The sequence below is a fragment of the Aegilops tauschii genome, chromosome 2 (genome assembly GCF_002575655.3).
Source record: "Aegilops tauschii subsp. strangulata cultivar AL8/78 chromosome 2, Aet v6.0, whole genome shotgun sequence".
NCBI classification, from domain to species: Eukaryota; Viridiplantae; Streptophyta; class Magnoliopsida; order Poales; family Poaceae; genus Aegilops; species Aegilops tauschii.
In genome coordinates this window covers 183,816,875-183,842,138 of record NC_053036.3, presented here as the reverse complement: position 1 = coordinate 183,842,138, position 25,264 = coordinate 183,816,875, and the positions used below count along the sequence as shown (strand labels likewise).

At 45.4% G+C, this 25,264-nt stretch overlaps 1 protein-coding gene across 1 annotated transcript; it reads left to right on the top strand.

The window, feature by feature from the left end:
• Window positions 1-6,529: 6,529 nt before the first annotated feature.
• Window positions 6,530-7,452, top strand: LOC109787453 (uncharacterized). Its single transcript, XM_020346005.4, has one exon. It carries the CDS (start codon window positions 6,663-6,665, stop codon window positions 7,299-7,301), a length of 639 nt encoding a protein of 212 aa, XP_020201594.1. The 5' UTR covers window positions 6,530-6,662; the 3' UTR covers window positions 7,302-7,452.
• Window positions 7,453-25,264: the final 17,812 nt, after the last annotated feature.

Below are 25,264 nucleotides of genomic sequence, written 5' to 3'. Positions count from 1 at the left end.
ATTGGAGATCAACGTATTCAAGGCACTGTGAGCCCCCATCCCCCCTAGAGGGAAGCGACACCCGTAGGTGCTGCCGCTGTTGGTGCCGGAGCGCAGAGCTTTCGCCCAGACCCACACAGATGCCCCTTGCGAACGCAAGGTTGTCGACCCACCCCACGAGGGCGGAGGGGACGCCCGCATCAAGCCTCCAGATACGGACCAGGGGCTCGCCACTGCTGAAGCTCCGACGACACCAGGGACACCCTCCACCCTCCCCTACACGTAGCCAAAAGGAGGCGCCACCACAACTGCCATGCTACCCACCTAGAGCCAACCGTGCAGACTCACCATCCAGGGCCGCCACCCGACATCCAAGACAAACACACCACCACCGCCTGGGGACCTGGTCACTGAAGCCTCGACATTAACACGACCAGTAGGTGAGTGAAACCGTCGAGTTGAAGCGCTGCCACAGTCATGAGTGGCCACATCAACACTGGTCCATGTTTCCAGGAACCCTTACCTCGTCCGGTGTGCGGATCCATAGAGTTAGCAAACATCGTCGTTGGGGCAGCCCGGAAAGGGTGCACTGGTATTGCAGGCGTCAATAGACCAGAGCCCGTCCAACCAGCGAGACCTTCCACCCCGACCCTAGATCTACACAGTTGGACTCCGGCGAACCGCACGCCACCCCGCCCCCGTGGCCTGCCCATGTCAGGCCCAAGCCCGCCACCGCCCCATGCCAACGAGGTGTTGGTCATGCATCACCCAAAAATACTCGCATGCCGGAGCGCTGAAGTACCCTGTTCAAGCACGCCGGGGCCACACTACCAAGAGACACTGGTCGCAGTTCAATATCGCCCACCATACCCAGTCCAGTCGCCATACGCCCGCCAACACATGCGACGGGGACACACCATCTGCCAAATCCTGACTGAGTTGTCTGCGCCTGATTCACCGAGCGGGAGCCACACACTCGTCGTGCCGCCACCATGTGTGTGCCATTGGAGCGCCGGCCCGGGCCACGCCGCTGAACCCCACGGAAGCTCGCTGCCCCAGCATGGACACGACATCCTACACTAACCGTCCACGCATGGGGGAGAGAGGGGGAGCCTTGCCGCTAGCCAACCCGAGGGGCTTTGCCCTGGCGGCTTCGGTCGGCAATGACGATGAAAGTGAAAGAGAGGAGGAGCGGAGGTGAGGAAGGTGGAGGCGCCGCCGCCACCCGAGGCATTCATGACTTCCTGGTCGCAATCACAACGGCTCTCTGGGCTTCAACGCTGTGGGAAGGTGTGGCATCGAGCTAGGTTCACTCCATGCCAACAACTTGTAGGTCGGAGATGGCAAAAAGTTCCCGTTGGTCATGTATGTTTCATCAAGGTGTTCTTGTTAAATTCAGACTTGTTTAATACTCACATGACTTTTGGTCTTGAAAGAAATACTCACTTCGTTCTTCAAACAGATGCAAGTATTTAGAGCATCTCCAACAGCCACCCAACGCGCCGCGCGCTAAAAACTACTTTGCCACGCGCCCATCGCCTGGTTTGGCACGGCGGGCAGCGCTGGCTCCAACAGCCGCGGTAAAATGCAGCGCGCGCGACTCGTCGGCGCATGCCATATGTTGCATTTTGGACACAAAATAGATTTCAAACATTCAAAATGCAATGAACATGGCATAATATAATTTCACACAACAAGTTGATGAATAAAAGTTCATGCTCACAAGTTCAAATTCATGCCCACAAGTTCATCCAACCAAGTTCATGACACAAACGAAAGACACATCAAGCCTCGTCCTCGTCTTCGTCATCATCTTCCTCCGATTCATCCGACTCCTCCGAAGAAGATTCTTCCTCCTCCTCCTCATCATTGTCGCGCGCCGCATCACGTGAAGCTCGGACGGTGTTGGCAAGATCTTCAACGGCATCTTCATGGGAAGGGGTGTGAGGCACACCGGAAGACATTCCGCCCATGGCGGCCGGAGGTGCACCCATGCCTCCCATGAGAGACGCAAAACTCATGCCTCCCATGCCGGCCATGGCGCCGGGAGGTGCTCCAAAGCCACCCATGCCTCCCATGGTCTCCATGGTAGCTCCAAAGCCACCCATGGCACCCATGCCGCCCATGGTAGCTCCAAAGCCACCCATGCCTCCCATGGCGCCAACGCCACCGCCGCCCATTGCGCGAATCATGGCTCTTTTTTAGATCAAGACCTCTTCACGGGCAAGATTGACCCACTCCTTTTGCGCCTCATTGAGGATAGATGTGTCCAAGAAGAACAAGTGCTTCTCCCAATCCAACAATCTAGTTCACTCCTCATTGCTCACCTTCCTCTCCTCCAAAGCCACCTTCCTCTCCTCGGCCGCGGCATCTTGGTTCCTTGCCATTTTCCTCACCTCGTTGGCTTCTTTTCTTGCCTTCACAGCTTCCATAGCGTTTTTGAGCTCATCATCTCCTTTATTATTCTTCTTTTCTTTTGCGTCTTTCTTACACCCATCCGGTCGTTTTGGCTTCGAGTATGAAACCGAGTTGAGTGTGGGGCTTCTCTTACCGTCATCACTTGATGCATCATCCTCCTCCTCATCATCCAACTCAATTGTTCGCTTGCGTTTGTTGCTCAAATCCAAATCATTTAAATCATCACGCTTCTTCCATTTCTCATCATCCTTCAACACGTCATAGCAATGAGGCAAGGTAAATGGCCTTCCTTTCTTGATCTTCCCCTTCTTGGTCCTTTTCTCCTCTCCTTTGAACAAGTTTTGTGCAATGTTGTACTACATGAAAACAAAACAAGTTAGCACTCAAACACCAACAACAAGTATGATGAACATGGATGAAATGACACTTACTCTATCGTCCTCATTAGTGCCACTTGGGTTCAACTTGTCAACCGCCTTTTGTGCGGCTGCCCACTTTTGACAATCCTTGTTGATTGTCGACCACCGGAACCGAAGAGATCGATCGGAGCGGTCAATTCCACTCACGTTGCGAACATCAAAGTGTTCCTTCATCCGAAGCTAATAAGCATCTCTACTTTGATCACCTCCAACGGATGGATCCCTCGACACTTGCAACCAAGTATTGCATAGTAAGATGTCTTTGGCGTTGGTGTAATTGCCCGCTCTTCCTTTCGGTGCGTCGACAATGCCCTCACCATCCTCGTCCACCTCGAACTCATGGTCATCGAAGTGCATGTCATTGGTTTGAGACCAATGTGAATTGTTGGAGCCAACACCCATAGTTGACATGTATGCATCATCATTGAGACTACAAAGTATATAAAACAATGCAAATAAGCTATCTATATGTATGCATTCAAAAAATAACAAGAAAAAAAGTTAGGAATTTTTTTACCTTTGGGGCATATCCTCGAATACATTGTGCGCGTCGGCCGCTGGCTCAACAAGTGAGCTTGCCGCGCTTCGGTAGCCGCCGCGCCCGTCACACGCCCTGCAAGCTCTTCCTCGACGCCTTCGAGGTGCTGGAGCCATCCGTCGCCTTGTTCTTCTTCGCGAATGTCTTGCCCTTCTTCGGCCGCGCCGCATTTGGGAGCTTCGGGGGGGGGGCACGTGGCTTCATCACGGCGGGCGCCAGCGCGACGCCACCCGGCGCCGAGGTCATCCGCGGTGGCATGAAGAGGCCGCGCGCGAGGCCGATGCTCGGGGGAGCTCCGGCGAAGGCGAGGCCAATGCTCCCCGCGCTAGGGTTTGCGGCGGCGGTGGAGGAGGGGTCGCGGCTGTAGGATGGGGTGAGGGGGGTGCCAGCGCGTGCGTCCATCGGGTCCAGTTCGCTGGCGCCAGCGCGCGTGGGGCGAAGGTGGCACAGAGGAGAGAGTACGGCGCGAGCGCGGAAGCGGGCGCCCCAAATACACAGCGCGCGTTGGCAACTCGGACCACGCGCCCAACTCTATATGCCGCGCGCGCGGTTATTGCGCGCCCGCTGGAGCCACTCTACCGATTGTGCGCGCTCTAAAATGGGCAATTTTGTTGCGTGGCGCTTGTTTAGCGCGGCTGTTGGAGATGCTCTTAACACTAAAATATGTCTAGACATATCCGTTCCAGCGATAACTATACGATTGAAAATGAATATATTGGAAGTTTCTCGAAAAAAATGCAGGGAGGGTTCAACAACGTTGCTCCGTGCTCCTGAACATTTTTTTAACACAATACAAACGCAAGTGCTCATATACACGCGCATACACTCACCCCTATGAACGCACACCCTACCCCTATGAGCACCTCCGAAAGACTGAGTCGGCATATCATCTTGAAATTTATGAAGTCACCGTGGGCACCGCGTCGTCAACGGGAACGTCTCCTTCCACTAAATGCGCATCACCGAAAATCCTGAAATAAATTTAGAAATAAATGCGAGCACCAGGACTTGAACCCGGTGGGCTGGGGGATACCACAGTCCTTCTAACCATCCAACCACAGGTTGGTTCGCCCGTGCTCTTGAACATTGAAGCCACCATCCTCATGCAACTGAGTATATTTAGAGCCCTTATTTCTTTTTTGAACGCTATTTTAGAACCGTATTGCATGAGGAAGGACACTCCCTGATGGACACGTCGCATCGCGAAAAGACTCCACTAGCCCCGGCCGCCTCTCCCCAAATCCCATCAGCTCTGTATTATTAACGAAAATCCTTTGTGGCTTTTGCTAGCTTTCCTATCTAACCAGACAAAGGCACTTGTTGTGCATGTCACTGATTAATTAACATGAGGCCTATGTCTTTCTCCAAAAGCGATCGACTTTAGAAGAAGGCTGAAAAGGCCATGGAAACTTAGTACGGGGGGCATCGATAATTGTACGTAGTACCCTCCCTCCCACCTTCCAAGATGATCATTACATGAAAACGGTGAGTATAATTGGCTGCCCTTGTCTTACACTTTGTGAAGGAAAAACAAAATTTCCAAAGGCCAAACCGGTGTGCACCCAAGACCCGGCAGTGTGGAAGACGGCGGCGGCAGCCTCTGAGAGGGCGCCGTGCACCCCAGACCCGGCAGTGTGGCTTGGTTGGCGCCTTAGGTTTTAGATGTTAGGCTTTGGTGCAAGGTCTGTTTGGTATTCGGCTCGGACTATCGGCACCTCTTCATCAGTTAGATAGGAGTAGCGACGTATGTTATGAAGATGGTGGCTTCAGATTTACTGATGTGTTTTTTGAGGGTCTGTGAATAATTAATAAATGACTGCATACATTATCCAGATACGGAGATCCGGGGTCATCCTTAAAAAAATGTTTTTTTACGAAAGAAGGCATTTTCTGTACAACTAGTAAGTGTAGCAAACTACAGTTAGAAGAGAAGACAATTCTGTTTTCCTTTTTAAAATGAACTTTCACTACTGTAAGATACTTCATAATTGTCTTGTCACTGGTTGATCCTCGTAAGATGAAGGAGAAGACGACTCGCAAGCTGCTAGATTTCGGCCGTTAGGCTAAAAATATCCACGGTGATTGGGATGGAAGCAACAACGATTGAGTGGAAAGAAATGGAGGAAAAAGAAGCATGCAGGAATTGGGGACATGCGACGAACGCGTGGGTGTGGAATGGTGGTGACACGCGATATAAAAAGGATGCATGGGATGATTGCTTCAGTGATTGGACCCTCATCTAACCGATGTATTCATCGAAAACCTTAAATAATTGCCACAAAAAACTCAACTAAAGAAAAACACAAAAACAATTGCCACAAAAAACTTAGGTAGAAGATAGTAGATGTTAACAACAGTCTTTTCTCCTATTCCAACATGAACTCTGTAGAGGGATTAACATGTACAGAGGTATGCTAGCCCGTAAGGATTTTATTAGGATATTTCCCTTGCCAACTGTCCGGCCTCTTGTTAATCTTTTCTACTCCCTATTCTTAATTCTATTTTCATCACTAGGGACTCCAAGATATTTTGAAATTAAAGCTCCACTCTGGCAGGCAGGTAAATATCTCTCGAAGGCAGCGCACGAGATCTTTGTTCAGCTTCACCCAAACAATGCCAACTTCAATCTGAATACAATACAACACACAGCCCCCCTCAAACACGACACAAAGATCCGTGCTCGTATACGCGACCTAATACAATTCACAAACACAATCACGCGAACAAATCATGCGCACACCACACGGCCTCAGTCACTGAAACTAATTAATTAATCACGACGTAATCGCAACGTGCTAAACGCAGAACCGAGTAGCGAGCACATAGGCCCAACCAGTGGGGCCCCCGATGGGATCCGGTTCGAGCCCGGCCGGGACCAGCAGAGTCCGTCCGGTCAACCAACCACCCGGCAACGCGCCCGGCCCAAACAAAAGCCTCGCCACACGGGTCGCGACCGACGCACGCGTCCAACAAAGTCCCAAATTGAACCCCGCGGACGCGAACCGCCTCCCCGCGCGCGCACGCATCTCGCGTCGCCTTCTGCTTCGCCTTCGCCTTCCGTCCGTTTCCCACTCGCACTGCACCAGCCAACCACTGGCGCCCGTGCCTGTGCCCCACACACACTAGCACTAGCACTAGCAGCAGTAACGCTCACGCCCGTATAAGTACCACGCTTGGAGACGGACACGGAGCATCAGAACCGACACCCGACGCGATAAGCCAGGCGACACACGACCGGCACGCCAACGCCAACAGCCTCTCCTGCGCCGCTCCAGATATCCATCTATCCACACCCACGCGCGCCGGGCATGAAGCTCGCGTGCTTCGGCGGCGCGGCGGCCGTGGCCGACGAGGCAGTGGCCGCGACGACTCACCGGACTCCTCGCCGCCGGTGGCGGTTCTTCTTCGGTAGCAAGGGCGAGAAGTCGCCGTCGACGGGGACGAAGAGGATCACGTCGCCGGGCCGCCGGGAAAAAGACTTGAGTATATACGACATGATCGCTGCCGGCGCGGGGAAGTCGTCGTCCTCGTCCGTGACGTCCTCGTCGGCGCTCAGCACCGCGGCGTCGCTGGACTCGGCCTACTCGTCCTCCTCCTCCTCCCGCTCCTGCTCCCGGTCCTCCTCCTCCTCCTCTTTGTGCTTGGAAGTGGTGCCAACTCCGGCGAAGAAGCGGCCGGACGAGAAGAGGTCGCCCGCGGTCGGCGTGGCGGCGGTGCTGGTGTGCCTCTTGATGATGATGTTCTGCGGCCGGCTCGCGGCCACGCTGCTTACCACCGCGGTGCTCTGCTTCTTCCCGCGAACATGGCCGCCTGCCAGGGCCAAGGCGGCCGACAGCCTGCTGGTTGCGTCGTCGCCGGAGCACAGCGCGGCGTCGAGGAGACAAGTGGAGACAATCAAGACGAAGGCGGTTATGGATGGGTTCCTTGCGAGGAACCGCAAGAAGTGATCCATCTTCCGACTTCTCCTTACTTTTTCTTTGTTATTTAGCACAGTAGTTCCTTTATTTTCTTATATTGTTTTTTGTCCGAGAGTTTATGTAATTATAAAATTCGGATTAAGACTTAACACTGACAAATATACTACCTTTATTTTCTCTACTGTGAGTTCATAATGTATGTTCCGGCGGATATGGGGAAAGAGGAAAGTGCCGGGCACACGTACTGTTCTCGCACAAAATCATCTATTGCGGGCGGTAACTGATTCCATCATGCATGTTGCATGCTTTAGCTAGTGGAAACCAAACTTTGCGATGGTGCGAGTATTTCTATACTGGCGGACGAGTAACTTTTAGATAGCTTGCAAATGATGGGTCATGGGGGCTTTCTGGCATGTCGTCATTTTTTCTTTTGCCAGGTGAAAGAAATTTATTTCCATAGTAAGAGGGTTACAATCGAGGTAAATACACCAGTGGTGCTTGAACTTGCCATGGATGTGCGGTTTAGTGCCTGAACTTGTAAAATACATTGAACTGGTTCCATAACTTGGCATGAACGTGCATATACGGTTCAAATGACGTTTGTATACGTCCGCGACCCTAATGAGGCGCGCCAACATGGCATGGGACCCATTGTCAGTGACTGGACAACGGAGACAAGGGTGTGTGACCTGGTTTTTTTTGCGGAAACTCCTCCGGATTTTCTTTTCATACAATAAGGCCCTTACAGAGAAACTGACAATTTTGCTGCTTCGTGATGATTCATAACCTTGCGCTATAATTATTTTTTGTACTATAATTATAAAATACTAAAAGACTAGCGTTGTGGTGGTTAGAAAGGGCGACCTACCAGTCAAGTGCATGCCGGGCTAGCCAATAGACCACTTCACATTTGCTGCTTCATGATGATTCATAACCTTTATAAACTAGGCGGAACAACATAAATAAAAGGATTTTTTGCGAAGTATAAATAAAAGGAATTTAATGAAGCAGCAAAAATAGTACCAACTATGTGACTCGAACATCTGACCAAAGCATATAGACCAGGCACAGATGCCACTCCAACCAATGAGTTCTCATGTATCAAAAGTACAAGTAATCTTTATGACTGTCTAACAAACATAATTTCAAAAGAATGCAAAAATGTTCATGTCATTTAAAAAATCACATGTTATTTTAAAACATACCCATTCAATTGAAAATATTTATGAATGATAAACATGTTTATATGATTCAAGTATTATTCATATGAGGATCCTCAATCAAAGGGCGCACTAGGCTTGTATTTTTTTAGAAAACACACATTTTTTACTTAAAGCATGAACACATTTATATACTACATGAATATTTAATTCAAAATGTGGGAAATTCAAAATTACATGAGAATTTATTTACATATATGAACGTTTGTAAAACTACTTTAATATTTTATTAAAATGCAAACATTTTTTCAAATTATAAGACATAATCTTAATTCATAATTTTATTATGTGTTTTAATTATTGCATTGGTATTTTATGAAATTATATGAAATTTTTAATGTAATTTGTTTTAGTCTATTGTTTGTAACACACGATTATAATTTACGTCTTTTTTACAAAATTTTGAAATAAAAGAAAACACGTCGAAAACTGAGCCACACTATGGTCTAGTTTAGCGAGAGGGGCTTGTTATGTTATAAACCTAAATTTATCATTTTTACTATTCGATGTCGTCAGTTGGAGTGGTATTTGCGTCATCTATATAGCCCCTGGTTGCAGGTTCAAATCAACAAGGCTATAGTGCTGGAATAAATTTTTAAATTTATGTTGTTTAGCTTTATATATATAGTGTATGAATCCTTTTATGACGCTAAATTTGAGCCGGCCTACTGGCTAGCCACAATCACATGCGCATGTCAGGTAGCTGTTTTGAACCACGTACCCGTTTTAATTATTCATATATTTTTTATAATTTATCATTGCAAGAAAATAATATTCTAGAGGGTTCTTCGAGAAAACCACGCCGCACACCCTGTACCTGACAGTGAGTCCCATGCCATGACGGCACGACTCATCAGCATCACGGACGTATACAAACGAGATTTGAACCGTATATGCACGTCTATGCCAAGTTACGGAACCAGTTTAATGTATTTTGCAAGTTCAGGCACTAAAGTGCACATTCATGGCAAGTTCAAGCACCAGTGGTGTATTTACCTCGTTACAATCAAGAGGTAGAAGCTCCTGAATATGTGGTAGTCCTAATTGTAGCCATACCGTAGTACTATGTTCAGTTCGACTGTACGTGCCCAGCCGATCTGCAACCCTATTATGTTCTTTTAGTTTCATTGATTTCAGATACATTCTTTCATACATTTTATTTGATGTAACTGTCATTTGGATTTTAATAAAGCACGCCCAAGGGCATCCTCCTAAAAAAACTTGATTTCAGATACAAGATGGTCATAAGCCGACCTCAATAAACCCTCCCCGCAAAAAAAAGATACAAGATGGTCATAAGCCGGCCTTAATAAACCCTTCCCGGATAATGTAGCCAACGCCTCAGAGGAGCCCGATTGTACCACCCCCGGTTCTTCAGAATGTTGTATTGCCAAGGCCATGCCCTGCATCAAAGCGTGAATTTCAACTTCCACTGCATCATCATAATTGAATAGAAAGCTATGAGCAGCAAAGATAACACTTTCATCCGGCCTTCTTAAAATCATTCTTGCTGCTGCAGTGCCATCCACCAATAGAAACGACCCATCGACGGACAAGGCAACCCTACCGGATAGGTTCATGTGCTTTAACTTCCTTCACCGGCCTCACATCCTCTACTGACATTTTACCCTTCGAGATCTCTTCTATACTAAATTCTCGTATTAATCTCAAGAAAAAACGCACATAGTTTTGCAGGAATTCCACTGAGACCTCCGGTGACGAGGCTTCCTTCCCATGTACAACATCTGACCGAATTTACTAGATTCGCTACATTAGTATAATTGCCATGTCCCACACTGCGCTTACTCTTTCATGCATGGCCAACTATCACGTGTAATGTTAAACATTTGGGTAAAGTAAAAAATTTGTACCTCACTGAAAAAGTTGAAAATTCTTTGGCTATTTGAATTTCATTTGAATATTGTCGGAAATTTCAAGGTTACAAATATTTCATGCCAACAGAAATTATCAAAATTTTAATATCTTTGAAATTTCAAACTTTGATGACATGTGGACCGATTGAGTGAAAAAACATATTGGAGAGAAGATGTACACAGACGGTCTATATTTTTCTGGTGTGCTCCCTTTGCTAGAGCAAAGTCTTTTCTCCAACAGACCATATGTATGTGTCTTTTATGTAAGGAAATGTACCTTCCCCACCACCTCAGAGGCTCAAATATTGATTTAGTGCATATACACCGATGAGTTTGAAAGTGGCAATTCTAATGATTCATTTGCTAACATTATTAGTTCGTGAACTTGGAGGGTTATGTGATTCGTTAGAAAAAGGAATGATAGTTACTTTTTCTCTCTCTATAACAGGATTGTTAGATTCTCGTTGGGCTTCTACGGGGCATTTTCCATTAACTAATTTATATGAGTCATTGATCTTTCTTCCATGGGCTCTGTATATTCTCCACACCATTTCTAAAATACAGAACTCTAAAAATGATTTAAGCACAATAACTACGCCAAGTACTATTTTAATGCGAGGGTTTGCCACGTTGGGTCTTTTAAACTGAAATGCATCAATCCATGATACTAGCACCTGCCCTGCAATCTCAGTGATTAATGATGCATGTTAGTATGATGTTATTAAGCTATGCAACTCTTTTGTGTGGATCCTTATTATCTGCCGCTATTATAATCATTAGATTTTGAAATAAATTCCATTTCTTTTCTAAAATGAAAATAATGTTTTAGATAAAACATTTTTCTTTGGTGAGATTACTATTTCTATGCAAAAATAAGTGCTTTAAAAAGCACCTCGGTCCCTTCATTCCTAACTTACTATAAATATCAATTAATAGAGTATTTGGATTCTGGGAGTTATCGTGTCATTAGCCTAGGATTTACCCTTTTAATCATAGGTATTCTCAGTAGAGCATTATGGGCTAATGAGGCCTTGGGATCATATACTCTTACATGTTTGTTCTATTGTTTCAAAAAAGTCTAAGTGCATCCGTTAGGCTGCTTGTAACGGGGAGTATCATGCATATGATACTAGTGTATGATACTACCTCCCTAATGCATAGTATCATATATTAGTATCATGTAGTACTTTATTTATTGTTATGCATGACTCATAATAGCATAGCATTTATTATGATACGGTATCATGATATGATACTCAACCCTCTCTTTCTTCATTTAATTATAGAACGTCGCTAACTGCCACATGTGTGGCAGGAAGGGAGACGCACCACACTTCTCTAATGCAAACAGATTGCCACGTCATCGCATGCATGCATGTAGGAATCTTTTTGGATTTGCAGTTTTTAAAATGTTTTATCTCTTAAACAAAAAATCCGATTGAAGATCCGTTTTCACCATTAAATCTCTCGCGACGAGATCTTCGAAACTAGATCCCATGTTGATATGTTTTGATGAATTTTTTTATTAAAAGTTGCCATGTCTATTGCATATGAATTGCCATGGTGTTTACACTGAAGTTGCCATGATATGTTTCAGCTATTTTCTTCTATATTTAAAAGTAAATTTTGACATTTATAAAACGGGGAATTAAGAAACTAGACTTGCCATGAACCATAAACTAAAATTGCCATGGTTCATACAAAAAATAATTTTCATGGTCAAAGTACTGGAGTTGCCATCATCAAAATACTAAAATAGCCATGATCTACAAACTAAAATTGCCACATGGCAACTTTAGTTTAAGCCCTTATGGCAACTGCAGTGTAAACATCATGGCAACTTCTAGGCAAAAAAAAAATCGTCGAAACATATCAACATGGGGTCTAGTTTTGAAGATCTCGTCGAGACGGATTTAATGGTGAAAACGGATTTTTAGTTCGCTTTTTTTTAGGAGATACAACATTTTTAAGGCGAAAACCAAAAAGATTCCTGTTGATGTCATCTATCCATACGTGGCAAAATGAGTGGTGATGGAGGCGTGTGGGCGATGTGCAAACGCCCACACGTGTGGGCGTTAGCTTTTTCCTAATTATATGACATCCTCATCAAAATTGTCTAGTTGGTATGCATGATACTAGCTATGATACTCCCATTACAACCAGCTTTATAATAGCTAGTGCATGCAGCCAGGTCAAACAACAAGGAGATAGAGAATCTCCTTGTGCCAAACCCTCGGGGTCATTTTAGTGGCATATAACTAACATGTAATTATCCTAGTCCATCATCAAGTTAAACCGAAAAGTAGGTTCCAAGGAGTAAATGTGGACATCCTCGGACTCTCCCAAATGTCCAGTGGCCATGTCATTAAGAGTTAATATTATTAATTTCTCATACAATAGAGTTGGCTATAAGTTCATAACTTTTTTTCACTTTCTCTTTATCTCTTTCTTCTCATTAAATGCTTTTTACCTAGGAGCACGCCTAGAGGTTGGGTCTTGCATGAGAGCCCACTCCTTCATTTTTTTTCTTGTCTCTCTCCACCACATAGGCAAAAGTGCCATGTGAGCGGGCTTATGGCCCACTATAGTACTTGCTCTAAAGTAAACTCCAGCAGGCGAACATGTATGGAGTCTGCACAATTTCATAAAGGAAAAATGATATCCACATAAATAAAATTTGGCTTCTATCGCATCCTTGTGAAATTTGGACAGGATTTTGTATACTACCATATCCAAACGGCTTCAAACCAAATGGCATTAACAATAATTTCAGCACACATCACCACAAAACAGATATCAGCGAACTGTTCTGCCTTAGGCCTTAGGGAGAACAAAGAATATGAAGCTGTCTTTTCTCATGGTTTACTATGCTTATAGTTATACCAGTTTCAAGAATTAACTTTGACCATCAAGTAGATCAAAATTATACGAATTATCAGACATAGAAGTTTATACCACTAAAAATACATTTGAATACAAATTTGATGGTATAACTTTTGTGACACGTAAAAAATAGATCGTCAAAAAGTAAGACAGAGTGCCATGGAACGGGCGGACATCCTTGGATTCTCTCAAATAGATGGCATGTTGGTATAAGGTAGTACGTTCCAAACAAATAAACTCCGGCAAGTGAACATGTATGCAATTTTCACAAATTTCAAATACAAATGATACCCACGTAAATAGATCTTGTCTTGTGTCATATGCTATAAAATTAGAATTAGATTTCGTATACATGCATATCCAAACAGCTTCAAACCACGTGCCAGTAACAATAATTTGAGCAAACACCACCGCAAAAACAAATACTTATCAGCAAACGGTTTTGCCTTGGGCCTTATGAATCAGGAAGGCTCTCTTTTTTGAATACTTTTGTTATGGGCGAGAGCTCCGCCGCCCCCGAGGGCGAAAATCCTCGGCCTCCCGAGGCGCGGTCGTCCTCGTCGCCGGCGTCCCACTCGTCGCCGCCGATACATCTGTCAATGCCACCGCCGCCGGGGGACGAGGGCGGATCGGCGCGGCCCTTGGACTCGGATCTCGGGGGATCCATCGAGGCGAAGGAGATCCAGGAGAGGGCGCAGGTGGAGGGGACGACCCCGGTGCAGTGGTGTGTCCATTTCACCGACTTTCGCGATTCCGGCGGATGGATCGAGGGTCGTCTCTCAGACTCTCCAGTGTCCCGCTGGGCAGCGCTGCGAGATATGAACAACGACATCCTTGCCGGAGACTACTTAGATGCAGACGTCCGGGTCGAGGTAGGTTTTCGGATTCGTATTGACGTATACAATGTGGTTGTCGATTGTTGCATGTAGGATGTTCACGCGGAGACGGTTGATCTAGTCGACTTGACGAAGACGCCCGAGGACTGAAGATTGGAGCCACGCTTTGGAGGATGGTTCTGGGTTCTCGCAGATAGTGATGATGACGAGGTGAAGGAGGTTGAGCATGCCGGCACTGGCGTTCTCGTAGCTAACGCGGTGGAGACGAAGTCGATGGTTTCGGTTCTAGATCCTATTTCTCGTCGGAAGGTTGAGGTTCAAATGAAGCCGCCGATCGTCAAACCTTGGATTGGACCGATCCCGAAGGTACCCCGTACTCGCGTTACCTTATCTGATTTCATACCGGATTCATGGACGTTAGTTACCAAGAAGAAGATGAAGGAAATATGCCCTAGAGGCAATAATAAAGTTGTTATTTATATTTCCTTATATCATGATAAATGTTTATTATTCATACTAGAATTGTATTAACCGGAAAGTTGATACATGTGTGAATACATAGACAAAACAAAGTGTCCCTAGTATGCCTCCACTTGACTAGCTCGTTAATCAAAGATGGTTAAGTTTCCTGACCATAGACATGTGTTGTCATTTGATGAACGGGATCACATCATTAGGAGAATGATGTGATGGACAAGACCCATCCGTTAGCTTAGCATAATGATCGTTAAGTTTTATTGCAATTGCTTTCTTCATGACTTATACATATTCCTTTGACTATGAGATTATGCAACTCCCGAATACCGGAGGAACATCTTGTGTGCTATCAAACATCACAGCGTAACTGGGTGATTATAAAGATGCTCTACAGGTGTCTCCGAAGGTGTTTGTTGGGTTGGCATAGATCGAGATTAGGATTTGTCACTCCGAGTATCGGAGAGGTATCTCTAGGCCCTCACGGTAATGCACATCACGATAAGCCTTGCAAGCAATGTGACTAATGAGTTAGTTGCATGATGATGCATTACGAAAGGAGTAAAGAGACTTGTCGGTAACGAGATTGAACTAGGTATGAGGATACCGACGATCGAATCTCGGGCAAGTAACATACCGATGACAAAGGGAATAACGTATGTTGACATTGCGGTTTGACCGATAAAGATCTTCGTAGAATATGTAGGAACCAATATGAGCATCCAGGTTCCGCTGTTGGTTATTGGTCGGAGATGTGTCTCGGCCATGTCCACAGAGTTCTCGAACCCGTAGGGTCCGCACGCTTAACGTTCGATGACGATTTGTATTATGAGTTATGTGTTTTGGTGACCGAAGATTGTTCGGAGTCCCGGATGAGATCACGGACATGACGAGGAGTTTCGCATTGGTCTAGAGGTAAAGATTGATATATTGGACGATGGTATTCGGACACCGAGATGGTTTGGAGTGGTTCAGGCATTTTTCAGAGTACCGAGGGGTTACCGGAACCCCCCGGGGAAGTAATGGGCCTACATGGGCCATAGGGGAGAGAGAGGGGAGTCCGCAAGGGGTGGCGCGCCCCCTCCCATGGGCTGTCCGAATTGGACAAGGGGAAGGGGGCGCGGCCCCCTTTCCTTCTCCCTCTCCCTCTCCTTCCCTTTTCCCCCTCTGAAAGAAAGGAAGGGAGGGGATTGGACTAGGCGTCCTAGTAGGTTTCCCCTCCCCATGGCGCGCCCCTTGGTAGGCCTCCTCCCTCTCCTCCTTTACATACGGGGGTAGGGGGCACCCCATAGCACATCAATTGTTCTCTTAGCCGTGTGCGGTGCCCCCCTCCACAATTTACTCCTCCGGTCATAGCGTCGTAGTGCTTAGGCGAAGCCCTGCATGGATTACATCACCATCACCGTCACCACACCGTCGTGCTGACGAAACTCTCCTTCGACACTTTGTTGGATCAAGAGTTCGAGGGACGTCATCGAGCTGAACGTGTGCTGAACTCGGAGGTGCCGTACGTTCGGTACTTGATCGGTTGGATCGCGAAGACGTTCTACTACATCAATCACGTTAAACTAACGCTTCCGCTTTCGGTCTATGAGGGTATGTGGACACACTCTCCCTCTCTCGTTGCTATGCATCTCCTAGATAGATCTTGCGTGATCGTAGGAATTTTTTAAAAATTGCATGCTATGTTCCCCAACAGTGGTATCAGAGCCAGGTCTATGGGTAGATGATATGCACGAGTAGAACACAAAGAGTTGTGGGCGATCATAGTCATATTGCTTACCACCAACGTCTTATTTTGATTCGGCGGTATTGTTGGATGAAGCGGCCCGGACCAACCTTACATGACCACGTTCATGAGACCGGTTCCACCGACAGACATGCAACTTGTTTTGCATAAAGGTGGCTGGCGGGTGTCTGTTTCTCCAACTATAGTTGAATCGAATTTGACTACGGCCGGTCCTTGTTGAAGGTTAAAACAGCACACTTGACGAAAAATCGTTGTGGTTTTGATGCGTAGGTAAGAACGGTTCTTACTAGAAGCCCGTAGCAGCCACGTAAAACTTGCAACAACAAAGTAGAGGACGTCTAACTTGTTTTTGCAGGGCATGTTGTGATATGATATGGTCAAGACATGATGTGATATAAGTTATTGTATGAGATGATCATGTTTTGTAAAAATTATCGGCAACTGGCAGGAGCCTTATGGTTGTCGCTTTATTGTATGAAATGCAATCACCATGTAATTGCTTTAGTTTATCACTATGCGGTAGCTATAGTTGTAGAAGCAGTAGTTGGCGAGACGACAACGACGCTACGATGGAGATCAAGGTGTCAAGTCGGTGACGATGGAGATCATCACGGTGCTTTGGAGATGGAGATCAAAGGCACAAGATGATGATGGCCAGATCATGTCACATATTTTGATTGCATGTGATGTTTATCTTTTATGCATCTTATTTTTCTTAGTACGGTGATAGCATTATAAGATGATCCCTCACTAAATTTCAAGGTATAAGTGTTCACCCTGAGTATTCACCATTGCGACAGTTCGTTGTGCCGAGACACCACGTGATGATCGGGTGTGATAAGCTCTACGTTCACATACAACTGGTGCAAGACAGTTTTGCACATGAGAAATACTCGGGTTAAACTTGATGAGCCTAGCATGTACATACATGGCCTCGGAACACTGAGACTGAAAGGTCGAACGTGAATCATATAGTAGATATGATCAACATAGAGATGTTCACCATTGAAAACTACTCCATCTCATGTGATGATCGGACATGGTTTAGTTGATATGGATCACATGATCATTTAGATGACTCGAGGGATGTCTATCCAAGTGGGAGTTCTTCAGTAATATGATTAACTGAACTTAAATTTATCATGAACTTAGTCCTGATAGTTTTTGCATATCTATGTTGTTGTAGATCAGTGGCCCGTGCTACCGTTCCCTTGAATTTTAATGCGTTCCTAGAGAAAGCTAAGTTGAAAGATGATGGTAGCAACTACACGGACTGGGTCCGTAACTTGAGGATTATCCTCATTGCTGCACAGAAGAATTACGTCCTTGAAGCACTGCTAGGTGCAAGGCCTGCTGCAGGTGCAACTCTGGACGTTATGAATGTCTGACAAGCTAAATCTGATGACTACTCGATAGTTCAGTGTGCCATGCTTTACGGCTTAGAATCGGGACTTCAAAGACGTTTTGAACGTCATGGAGCATATGAGATGTTCCAGGAGTTGAAGTTAATCTTTCAAGCAAATGCCCGATTTGAGAGATATGAAGTCTCCAACAAGTTCTATAGCTGCAAGATGGAGGAGAACAGTTCTGTCAGTGAACATATACTCAAAATGTCTAGGTACCATAACCACTTGACTCAGCTGGGAGTTAATCTTCTGGATGATAATGTCATTGACAGAGTTCTTCAATCACTGCCACCAAGCTATAAAGGCTTCGTGATGAACTATAATATGCAAGGGATGGAAAAGACAATTCCCGAGCTCTTCGCGATGCTTAAGGCTGCAGAGGTAGAAATCAAGAAGGAGCATCAAGTGTTGATGGTTAACAAGACCACTAGTTTCAAGAAAAAAGGCAAAGGTAAGAAGGGAAACTTCAAGAAGAATAGCAAGCAAGTTGCTACTCCCAGGAAGAAGCCCAAGTTTAGACCTAAGCCTGAAACTGAGTGCTTCTACTGCAAAGGGACTGGTCACTGGAAGCGGAACTGCCCCAGGTATTTGGCGGATAAGAGGATGGCAAAGTGAAAGGTATATTTGATATACATGTTATTGATGTGTACCTTACTAATGCTCGTAGTAGCGCCTGGGTATTTGATACTGGTTCTGTTGCTCATATTTGCAACTCGAAACAGGGGCTACGGATTAAACGAAGATTGGCTAAGGACGAGGTGACGATGCGCGTCGAAAATGGTTCCAAGGTCGATGTGATCGCCGTCGGCACGCTACCTCTACATCTACCTTCGGGATTAGTTTTAGACCTGAATAATTGTTATTTGGTGCCAGCGTTGAGCATGAACATTATATCTGGATCTTGTTTGATGCGAGACGGTTATTCATTTAAATCAGAGAATAATGGTTGTTCTATTTATATGAGTAATATCTTTTATGGTCATGCACCCTTGATGAGTGGTCTATTTTTTGTTGAATCTCGATCGTAGTGATACACATATTCATAATATTGAAGCCAAATGATGCAAAGTTAATAATGATAGTGCAACTTATTTGTGGCACTACCGTTTAGGTCATATTGGTGTAAAGCGCATGAAGAAACTCCATGCTGATGGGCTTTTGGAATCACTTGATGCTTGCGAACCATGCATCATGGGCAAGATGACTAAGACTCCGTTTTTCGGAACAATGAAGCGAGCCACTGACTTATTGGAAATAATACATACTGATGTATGTGGTCCGATGAGTGTTGAGGCTCGCGGCAGGTATCGTTATTTTCTGACCTTCACAGATGATTTGAGCAGATATGGGTATATCTACTTAATGAAACATAAGTCTGAAACATCTGAAAAGTTCAAAGAATTTCAGAGTGAAGTAGAAAATCATCGTAACAAGAAAATAAAGTTTCTACAATCTGATCGCGGAGGCGAATATTTGAGTTACGAGTTTGGTCTTCATTTGAAACAATGTGGAATAGTTTCGCAACTCACGCCACCTGGAACACCACAGCGTAATGGTGTGTCCAACATCGTAACCGTACTTTATTAGATATAGTGCGATCTATGGTGTCTCTTACCGATTTACCACTATCATTTTGGGGTTATACTTTAGAGACGGTTGCATTCACGTTAAATAGGGCACCATCTAAATCCGTTGAGACGACACCATATGAACTGTGGTTTGGCAAGAAACCTAAGCTGTCGTTTCTTAAAGTTTGGGGTTGCGATGCTTATGTGAAAAAGCCTCAGCCTGATAAGCTCGAACCCAAATCGGAGAAGTGCGTCTTCATAGGATACCCAAAAGAAACTGTTGGGTACACCTTCTATCACAGATCCGAAGGCAAGATATTTGTTGCTAAGAATGGATCCTTTCTAGAAAAGGATTTTCTCTCGAAAGGAGTGAATGGGAGGAAAGTAGAACTTGATGAGGTAGTTGTACCTTCTCTCGAATTGGAAAGTGGTTCATCACAGAAATCAGTTCCAGTGATGCCTACACCAATTAGTGAGGAAGCTAATGATGATGATCATGAAACTTCAGATCAAGTTACTACCGAACCTCGTAGGTCAACCAGAGTACGTTCCGCACCAGAGTGGTACGGTAATCATGTTCTGGAAGTCATGTTACTAGACTATGACGACCTAGGAACTATGAGGAAGCGATGATGAGCCCAGATTTCGCGAAATGGCTTGAGGCCATGAAATCTGAGATGGGATCCATGTATGAGAACAAAGTGTGGACTTTGATTGACTTGCCCGATGATCGGCAAGCCATAGAAAATAAATGGATCTTCAAGAAGAATACTGACGCTGATGGTAATGTTACTGTCTACAAGGCTCGACTTGTTGCAAAAGGTTTTCTATATGTTCAAGGAGTTGACTACGATGAGACCTTCTCACCGTAGCGATGTTTAAGTCTGTCCGAATCATGTTAGCAATTGCCGCATTTTATGATTATGAAATTTGGCAAATGGATGTCAAAACTGCATTCCTTAATGGATTTCTTAAAGAAGAGTTGTATATGATGCAACCAAAAGGTTTTGTCGATCCTAAAGGTGCTAACAAAGTGTGCAAGCACTGGTGCACGTCGGTGCTATACAAATGGTTTTTAACCCCTTTCTGCGACGACATTTGGAACCGTCGCCAAGTGAGTATGGGCGAAGGGGGGTCCTTCCCACACGATCCAGAAATTGTTGGGGATAGGCCCTCCTGGGACCCAGGCTGGGGCCATGTGCGATCGGGCGAGGCATCGAAACCCAATCATTTCTGTAGGTATGTACATCCCACACGGTAATCCGAGAAAAACATTTCCGTAGGTATGTACATCCCACACGGTGAATCCCAGAAAAACATTTCCATTCGTATATATATCACACACAGTCAATCCAAGGAATACATTTTCGTTCTTATGTACATCCCACACAGTCAATCCAGGGAAAACGTTTCCGTTCGTATGTACATCCCACACAGTTTTATGTATACGCTCGTGTGTGAAAGGTGTAACTATCACACACGCTCTGCCTTGGTTAACTGTTTGCTTTCATTAACTACATCACACACGATTTGATGTAGAAAACTGTGTGGCATTGGGCTATCCATCACAAGCGCTTTTACTGCCAGAACTGTTTGCAAAGTTCCATGACCGTCTGTTCTCTTTTTATTTTTTCCTGCAATTTATTATTCAAATTGGAAATTTTGAAATATGAAACATGCAATTCAAATTCTTAGCATAATGGTTCAACAACGAGTCCATAAATAAAATTGCCAGTACAATATGTTCAGTAATTACAGGATTAGGCAGCAATTAACTATGATGAACCACAATATTTGAAGGCGGTAAAGGTGAAGAGACAAGTGTAAATCATTTTGACTGCCAACGGTGTTGAAGAAGCGGAATGCCCATAATGTGCCTTCCTGCATGCCATAGGCACGAACCATTTTTGTCCAACCCCTTGTGACGATCGCCCGCCCATCCTTCACCGCCTTCAGGAAGACTTCTAGAGCATTATCATGGTAGCATGAATTATATACTTTAACCTTAGTTGCCTCCACTCCGGTCATGTAGATTGCAAGGTAATCATCAGTAAATAGCTTCGGAAACCACTAAAAAGAGAAAAATATCAGATACTGAGGTCTAATAGAGTAACTTGTTGTGGGCAGGGGGAAAAGGAAACACATTACTTACCATCCTAAAGTTCACTGTTGTCTTCGACAAAGTGTAAATAAAGTGCTTAATTCCAATCACCCGTTTCTTTCGCCTAACAATATTTCTTAGTTTCCTCACTTGACGCTTGTTCATGAATATCTCATTGCCCCATATGCAAAAGGGATCGAAGCGTGGATCAGTACCGCTCATATATGTACCTACAAGTAACCAGTAAATGTTAGAAGCTAAACTGAGATTGCGCAAATGATGTAAAATACAACTACTTATGTTCCTAAGTACAAGTATTTTTTGAGATTTCAATATGAACTACATATAGATGTATATAGAATTATAAATATAGTTCAGATGAGAATCTAGATTCACTCATTTTGCTCCTTATGTGGTCTATATTGGAATCTCTAAAAATACTTATATTTAGGAATAGATGGTGTATAAGACATGGGATGCAGCTAACCTCGACGGCAAACAACAACATCGCCCATTGTAGCCCTGTGTAAGTACATGGAAAGCCAATGTTAACTACAATAGGGTTAACATCCACCAAAAATAGCAAATGGTAATAAAACGGCAGCATCTGTAGTGATATCTTCATTTCGAAAGAGTAGCACGGTAGCAAAGGGACGGATTAAAAAATGGATAGAACTGTTAATTGCAACAGGCTTAACAACATCCTAATTCATGTTTTGTAAGTTTGTAGCCATTGAAATACAACTCTTTAAAAATGGATACAACTGTTAATTGCAACATGCTTAATGGCCATTGAAACCGGTACTGATAAAAATGCAATTGGCAGAGTTAAACATCATAGGGCAGGTGCTGCCAGAGTAGATAATGGCCTAGTTGTCTATAAAAAGGTAGGGAAAATAGCTAAAACGTGTTAGGCATGTTTACTACAACATGCTTAATACATCGACCGTACAAAACATAGCCATTAATTGCAACTGGTATTGGTAAGATTGAGCTGGTGAGTACATACTTGGTAAGTCCTGAGAGGTAGTTGTTGGGGCACTACATCTTGGCCAGAGCCCGCCCAAAGTCAGCGGCGGCGGAGGCGAGCTGTTCCTCCGGGTCGAAGCGTGGATCAGTGCCACTGGCATGTGTACCTACAGGCATCCAGTAAATGGTAGAAGTTAAACTGCAATTGCACAAATGAAATACTGTAAGACATGGGATGCAGCTAACCTCGACGGCAAAGAACAACATCGGCCGTTATGACCCTGCGTAAGTACATGGACAAGCATGTTAAGTACAACAGGGTTAGCATCAACCAAAAATAGCAAATGAGCAGCATCTCTAGTATATCTTCATTGCGGAGAGTAGCATGGTAGAAAATGGACAGATTAAAAAATGGATACAACTGTTAATTGCAACAGGCTTAACAGCATCCTAAGTCATGTTTTGCAAGTTTGTGGCCATTGAAATACAACTGTTTAAAAATGGATTCAACTGTTAATTGCAACAGGCTTAATAGACACTGAAACCGGTACTGATAAAAATGCAATTGGCATAGTTAAACATCACAAGGCAGGTGCTGCCAGAGCAGAGAATGGCCCAGATGTCTATAAAAAGGTAGGGAAAGTAGCAAAAACGTGTTAGGCATGTTTACTAGAACATGCTTAATACATCGACCGTACAGAACATAGCCATTAATTGCAACTGGTATTGGTAAGATTGAACTGGTGAGTACATACTTGGTAAGTCCTGGGAGGTAGTTGTTGGGGCACTTCATCTTGGCCAGAGCCCGCCCAAAGTCAGCGGCGGCGGAGGCAAGTTGTTCCTCCGGGTTGAAGCGTGGATCAGTGCCACTGACATGTGTACCTACAGGTAACCAGTAAATGGTAGAAGTTAAACTGCAATTGCACAAATTATGTGAAGTATTGTAAGACATGGGATGCAGCTCACCTCGACGGCAAACAAAAGCATCGGCCGTTATTACCCCGCGTAAGTACATGGACAGGCATATTAAGTACAATAGGGTTAGCATCCACTAAAAATAGCAAATGGGCAGCATCTCTAGTGATATCCTGAGTCATATATTGTAAGTTTGTTGCTGGTATTGGTGAAATTGAGCTGGACACGGTAATATTTGAACATCACACAGTGTGCAGTACTGAAATAAGCAAGGCATGAACATGCTTAATACATCAACCGTACAAATCATAGCCGCGTTGCAAGTGGTATTGGTAAGATTTAGCTGGTCAGATCTTACCTGTTAAGTCCTGGGGGGTAGTCATTGGGGGACTTCATCTGGGCCAGAGCCTGCACCATGTTGGCGGCGGCGGCGGAGGCGAGGTGTTCCTCCGGGTCAACACGCACAGCGGCCATCGCGCCATGGACCGCCATCAGCTCCTGGCGGGGGGGGGGGGGGATTTGGAGACATGAGGATGTTCCGCAGGCGCCATTTAAGCAATCAGGCCGGGGCCGTGATAGAGATCGGTGGGTTACCTGACTGGATCCGAGCAGAACGCAGATGTGGTTGAAGCTGTGGTTGCGGTGGTGGCGGTTTGAGTTGCCGGTAGGGGGAGGCGCGAGGGGGGGGGGGATACTGAGGGTGGGGATGATGTTGGAGGAATAAATTCTGAAATCGCGCGCCTAATAAAAATTTCGCTGCGAAACTTGAAACTTGGGCGGGGGAAACACACAACACAGACGAAGTGCGTAAAATAGTCGTGTGCGAGAAAAAAGAAAGTTGGTAGATCCCGTCTCCAAAAAATGTACACATGTACTTGATTTTTTTCGATCAATGGTGCACCTGGTTTATTAGGAAACATCACACAGGTAACTGACTTATGGGTCATTAACGCAAAAAAATGCAGATGGGTACGACATAGAAACCATGTGTTTTGTGATCTTCTAATGATTAACGAAAAAATGCACACGGGCACACATGCTAATCAACGCTCAAAGCCCTCAAAGGATGCTCTTACCGACATTGTACGTTAATACTACAAACTTAAAGTACCACTGGTAATTTTCTCTAGTACTACAAACTTAAACTACTTCTCACATGCTGCCATCGGGGCATGCTAGCCAGACGCCGGTGTTCTCCTTCCCAGCCTTGTAGGCGGCAGCCCACCATGCTTCGATCTCCGCCAAGCTCTCCTCACCACGGCGTGCGGCCTCTTTTTTCTTGCGGCGGCGGGACTCTCTTTTCTTGACTGCTTTCTGCCTTTTTCGCTCCTTTTGTGCGGCTTTGGCCGCCTCTAGATCCACCACCCATTTGGCCATGGCAGTCTCAAAGTACGCCCGTGTAACTGTCTGGCCACCGGCGGCGATGAACTCGGTGCGGCGAGATGCCATTGCTTCCTTACCATGTGTGCGGTCGCGGGCGGCGAGGAACGCGGCGCGGCAGGATGCCATCGCTTCCTTACCAGTTACTGTGCGCCGCGGTGCCATGTACGACGCCTGGAGAGAGCTCTGGGACGGAGGGGCTGGGCAGCCGTACTGTGCGGTGGTATTCAAGATCTCAACGACAAACGACAACAGAAATTTGGCTTCCCTTACAATTTTGCTTGTTCATTATCGCACACGGTTCATCTCCGTCGCTTCCAGAAACAGTGTGCGCTGAGCCTATTGTGTGTTGCGTTATGATTGGCCGGAACCCCAGCCACGCGGATTGCGCGTGTGCACCGTAGGATGCGCCGCGATCGAATGGCAATCCACATCCCTCACATCACACCTGTGCACCTGTAGCTGGATTGGATTTATATGCACTAAATGCCTAGAAAATGCACATAATCCCCTAAATATGGCAAATGAGCTCGGAAAAATGCCAAATTTGAACACGGTGATTTGCAAGGTGTATGTTCGTCGTAGAAAAAAACTCCAGGGCATAGAACAAAGAAAAT